Below are 5,926 nucleotides of genomic sequence, written 5' to 3' on the forward strand. Positions count from 1 at the left end.
TCCGGCGATGTCCTAAATGCATGAAGTATTTGTAAATAGAGCTGTATATATTTGAAGAACCTGTTTGGTGTTGTGTTATTTCAAAAACCTGTTACTGTTACCTGAGTTAGTTTTGTTTTTCTTGCTCTACTTGTTTCAGGCTGCATTAAATCTGCAACACTGATCTTTGCGCCCTTGTTGTCCATCTACAAGCCAAACAAATCAGAAAGCTCACTGCTAACAACCCCATCCAAGTTTTTCTGAAAGCATCTGACAGAAAAAATAATCTGAATTGTAACAAGTTTTCATTCCAAACTTTTTCCTCACAAAATACGGCTCAATTCACACCACAGTCAGAGTGGAGACCTCCAGCACATCACAAGTGTTGACCAAAAAGTAGATGCGCATATTGGGGTGTGAAAAAACTATTTATTGGAACATATTATTTACATATATGAACATATTATTTACATATTTGAACCGGCTATTCATTTGGCCCTGTGCCACGCTGGGCTCTCAGGGCCTGGGCAAGCAAAGCCACCCCCTGGCGCCGTTCCTCCTGCCTCTCCTCCTGGCGGGCCCGGATCTCATCCAGACGTGTACGCTCCCACTGCTCCATTTGCTGGCGCTGAAACTCCCTATTGAGGTGTGCCTCCCGCTCATCTGAGGCCTGCATCTCCCTCAGGAGCTCTGTCAGGTGGTGGTGTTGCTGCTCCCGCCTCCTCCTGACTAAACAGCAAACGGCGAAAGAACTTAAGTTAAGCATTTGACAGTTACAATATAATAATACAATTAATTTGGCAGCGCCTTTCACAGTACTCAAGGATACTTCACAGAAGTATAAATATACAAAACAGTGAATATGCAGCTTGAAACGTCACAAGGATGTGTGGGAAGACACTGCCAGGGTGGAGCCTATCACCTCACTGCTCTGCACTTTAATTGTTTGATCATAATCTGTTGTTGAGTGACGTTAACCATGAATATAATAATATAAACATCCAGCTGCAAAAACAGCAGAAAATATATCAGTACTCTGCATCATTTGTGCTGTGCATTGTTAGGTATTTATCACAGTATTCAATGTAATGGTGCATGTATATACTTCTACTTAACAGAATACCAGTACTGCAATAACAACATGTAAAAGCTACTCCTTACCCGGGCGCTGCTGGAGCGACACATTCCCAACCCCTGGACGAGGTGGTGAGGCTGGTGGTGATGGGGTTGGGAGTGACGGTGTGCTGCACCGCCCCTCCACACTACTGGATCCAGGGGAGGTGAAATCCTCACCCATCTCCTCACTTCCTCCTGCAGAAATGTAAACAAACCACACGTTCAGACTGCGCCGATAACTGGGGCTGAAGCTCACTAGCTAAGCCGCGTGGTAAAGCTAACTAGCATAGCCGCATGCTAAAGCTAACTGGCTCGCGCCTCGCGTGAATACAAAAAGCATGGATTTCAGAGTTTAAAAACTTACCATCTCCCTCCACCAGAGACTCCAGCAGGGCCGTGGCGCTGTCCAAACCGGCTTCTCTTCCCTGACTGGCCGGTCTGTGGCCATAAATTTGGTCCATGGCGTCCAACCACCGCCAGTGCAGGACTTCTACTAAAGCCGTTACACCTCATCCTCTCCGACACCGCCCTGAAGGTTTTCTCATTCCTTACTGCCCCGTCTAGCTCTTTTTGAATTTGCTCTTCTCCGATTATGGAGAGGAGCAATTGCACTTCTTCAGTCGTCCAAGGATCCATTCTTCACTTTCTTTACTGATTTGAAACGGCTGGCTTGCCGGTAGAGTAGCGGTTGGGTTGTCACAGACCAATCAGCAGACGACAGTGTTGAAGCTCCTCCTGTTATAACTCCTGTTGTAGCATATTAATGACCTGATCTATTCTAGAGGCAGATGCATGTACAGTTGTATCATCTGCATATACTGCCATACATGCATCAATGACAAAGATATTCTACAGCAGAGGGCCGCGGCAGCTGCCTTGAGGAATTCCGCATGTTAAGGTTGCAGTGTCTGAAAGGATCCATTGAAAGCAACACACTGTTTTCTGTCAGCCAAATAATTACTTAAGAAACATTTAGCTGAGCTTTTAAAGCCATACGCTCATCGTTTCTCAAGTAGAAGTTTATGATCGACTAGATCAAAGGCTGCACTGAACTCCTCCCATTGCTTATTGTCGATTTGTTGCAGCCATTAATCAGTTAACCCTGTGAGTGCTGTGCTGGTTGAGTATCCTTCTTTATATGCAAGTTGAGTATCAGACTGAAGATAATTTGCTTCAAAATAATTCAGAATATGTTTAAACATAACCGCCTCCATCAGTTTTCTCGGGACAGGTAAGATGCTTATGGCTCTACTGTTTCGCCCAGTCAGTGGTTCTTTTGAATTTTTAGTTGAAGGAAAAACTTTTGATATTTTCCACAAATTTGGATAAATGCACTCTTCAAAACATAGATTAAAAATATGACATAAAGGCTTTACAACTGATTTAGCTGTAATTTTTAGAAGTTTGCTATCCATATTGTCAATTCCAGGCTTATCACAGTTTATATTTTTTAGTATTCTTTGAATCTCATCATCCTTCACAGGTTTAAAAATAAATGAACAATTCTTGCCAAACATAATTATTTCTTTTATGATAGTTTCTGACAGTCAACCACTCACTTTCATTTCATTTCTGAGAATGTTCACTTTGTCTTGGTAGTCATTAATGGAATAGTTTGTAATTTCAAAAGGTTTCTTAATAAATGTCATTCATCAAGACATTTTACTCATCTTGCTTCGGCCCAAAAGTTCATTAATTGTTTTCCATATCTGTTTGCTGTTTTTACTACATTCATTAAACTTATTTTGGAAGTAATGATTTTTCTTTTGCGTATTTATTTGTGTTACTTTGCTCCTCAATGACCAACAAGCTTGCCAGTCAGCAGAGTTAACAGATAACAGCAGTTTTTTTCCCAATTGGTCCCTTTCTTCCATAACTTGCCTCAGACCACCATCAACCAAGGAGCCCTTACAGATCACAGAGAGCTTCCTAATTGGGGCATGTTTATCACACACTGCTGAAAATAGTTTACAAAAATTAATCAAAGCAAGCGCAGCATGTGTGCTCAGCAACACCGTATCCCACTGTACATCTTCCACATCATTGATAAAGTCAGGTTCTGAAAAACAATTGTACATTCTTTTGTAAATGACTTTAGGTTCCACCAGTGGTATTTTTGTTTTAAACGCCAGAGCAATTTTATTGTGATCACTGAAGCCAATAGGTGCTGAAATAATACTTGAGCACTTTTCAACACAATTTGTATAAATATGATCAATACATGTAGATGTAATTAATCCATCCCTGTTAATTTTTACCCTTGAAGGTGAATTTACTATCTGAACCAGATTGCATACGTTAATTGTGTTACTCGAGTTTTTTTCATCGAACAATTATCTGCAAACCAACCAATATTCATGTCTGCAAATATAAACATTTCATGCTTTACGTCAAGGGCCTTCTGGATCATTGTACATAACCTATTCAAGTGCTCAGAATTAGCACTTGGTGGTCTGTATCAACAGCATATCAAAATGGCTGTACACTGTGGAAGATGCACTTGAAGCCAAAGTGCTTCTATACCAGACATGCCAAGTGTTGGGCTGAAGATTCCATTGAACTGCTCCAGAGGATTCTCCCCCAGAGGAGAATCACCAGTGACAATGAACAGGCCATAAAACAGCAGGGGAGCAAGCCAAAGACCCGAGGAAGTTTCCAACCCCCAGGTTGACAACCAATGAGGATGGTTGAACCCGACCCGAACACCACAGGGGTCCAAAATTCAACTTGGTGAGACTCTCTTCCTACCAACTCTCTCTGCTTCTCAATCTGACCATCGAGGGAGACACACGTCTCTGCCGCAGGATGGTAAAGAGAGCACCAAGTAAGTCCAAGAGACAGAACCAACGCCAGCCCACTGGACGAGCAGGACACAGTTTGGACTACTTCTTCTCTTTCCTTTTTCCTTTTTTGGGGGATTCTGGAGACTCGAGCCAGAGTCTCCTCTCCAAAATCATCTGCCTCGCTGTCCACTCCTGCAGCTGAAGCCAGGCCTCTGAATTCAGGACGCTGAATTCAGACCCGGTAATAACCAGTTACCACAGCCTCACAGAACCAACAGCACCACGGATGGTGCTGTCCAGCCACGGACGGTGAGAGCTTTTGTCTGGGCAGAATAGGTAGAATGATGTTCTGTTGAGATTGCTGTGTGTTATATTTTGTGCCGCTGATAAGGCCGCAGCATCTAATATGTTTGTGTACGCGCGTTCACGCGCACCAACCAAGTCCGGGAATCGGGTTTTCCAACTCAGAACCAGAGGTCCCAGTGAGCTCCAGTCCACTGGAAGTTCTGTGTGGAGGAACCAGGGTTCAGAACCGAGCGTCGCCAGAACTCTCTGACTTTCTCTTGTCTTCCCCCTCTCTCATTCTCCCCCTTCTACCACTAACCCGGATCTGCCCGCAGCCATGCACCCCTGTTATCTGATCAGATAAGCTCACAGACACACACAACTACATGTAGCAACCAACTGTTATCTGTTGCAAGACCATATCTGCCTCCATCACCAGAGTTCTAATTTCATGTCCCGACATCCACTTAGAACTCCGGCGCTCAGAACCGGGCCAACGGAACCGCCCGTTCATTACGCCCTTGGTAGACTGCCTCGCTCCAAGACCGCCCTCGCGCATGCGCGCTCGACGGACGTCTTGTTTATCTGGCTGCTAAGCAACCGCCGCATCCCCCGCATCCCCCGCATCCCCCGCATCCCCCAAAAAGAGCGAGTCAAACGCCTCTAGTGGTCGCGTGGGTCATCGCAATCCCTCTTGACGTCCACCTGGTGGACACATCAAGTCATTGCGCTCTCCCTCTGTGCTGTCCACCTGGTGGACGTTCGAGGTCATCACACCCAATCACACTCGTCACTCCAGACCACCCCCCCCCCCCCCCCCCACACACACACACACACACACTTTGTACATAGTGTTGCTGTTTAATAGATTAGATCTCCGTGTTAGATGTCGTTTGCTACTTGAATATGTTGATTTATTAGATGATTTCTGAATTATTTCTGAATTAATACATTTAGTTTATAAACGCCTGTTAGCTGAATTGAACAATTCTTGGTGATTATTGTGTATTTATTGTTGACAATTCACTGGTTTTTAACAGTCTGTGCTCGGATCTCACTCCTTCCCCTTTTATTTAAGATTGTTGTATTTTTACACAGAAATATTAACTAACTTAAATTAACTTTTCACAAACGAGACTGATATTTTGGTATTAGCTATTTCCAGTTTATCTGGTGGTGCCCCCAATTTATTATTAATACATAAATAACAAATTTATGCAAATTAATATATTTTTTATTAATACATATTTTTTTGATAATTTATTCATTTTTAAGTAATTACTCAATTACTTTAGGAGTTGTTAATGAGTAAATGACCGTTTACTCCCATTAATAATTTACATTTTTTATAAATTACTTCCAGTGATTTATTACTTTCAGTAATCTATTACTTACAGTAATTTAATGCTAATAACCAACAATAGATCCCAACACAAGAACAGTTCTTGTTTTAACTGGGATATGATTTTGAATATTAAACGCAGTACCCCCACCATATTTGTTCCTGTCAAGTCTTAAAATATTGTATCCTTCAATTGTCAAAGCTGCATCTAATATAGTTTCATCAAGGTGTGTCTCTGTCACAGTCATTATAGGAATTTTTGATTTTAGAATCGAAGACAATTCACAAACTTGCAGATGTTTAGATGAGTCATTTTGATTCCTTTTATGTGCCTTCAGCTCCATTTTATAGAGAAGTAAACGGCAGATTAAAGATGCACCTACAGTATGTGAAAAATAACATTGAATAGAGTTTAGTCATA

General features: G+C 42.3%; 1 protein-coding gene across 1 annotated transcript; it reads right to left on the bottom strand.

Moving 5' to 3' along the window:
• Positions 1-390: 390 nt before the first annotated feature.
• Positions 391-1,748, bottom strand: LOC308111434 (uncharacterized protein). The gene is made up of 3 exons (XM_080466329.1): positions 1,460-1,748; positions 1,141-1,290; positions 391-708 (listed from the first exon to the last, which is right to left on the bottom strand). The coding sequence occupies exons 1-3, from the start codon at positions 1,554-1,556 to the stop codon at positions 464-466; spliced, it is 492 nt and encodes a 163-aa protein (XP_080322455.1). The 5' UTR covers positions 1,557-1,748; the 3' UTR covers positions 391-463.
• Positions 1,749-5,926: the final 4,178 nt, after the last annotated feature.

The sequence above is a fragment of the Lipophrys pholis genome, assembly GCF_963383615.2.
Source record: "Lipophrys pholis genome assembly, chromosome: 6".
NCBI classification, from domain to species: Eukaryota; Metazoa; Chordata; class Actinopteri; order Blenniiformes; family Blenniidae; genus Lipophrys; species Lipophrys pholis.

Bases quoted from the DNA above. Each gene is read 5' to 3' on its own strand.
- LOC308111434 (XM_080466329.1), bottom strand. From the start codon at position 1,556: ATGGACCAAATTTATGGCCACAGACCGGCCAGTCAGGGAAGAGAAGCC. The intron at 1,291-1,459 runs GTAAGTTTTTAA...ACATTTCTGCAG, and splicing joins GTCTCTGGTGGAGGGAGATG to GAGGAAGTGAGGAGATGGGT. The intron at 709-1,140 runs GTAAGGAGTAGC...TTTGCTGTTTAG, and splicing joins GTCGCTCCAGCAGCGCCCGG to TCAGGAGGAGGCGGGAGCAG.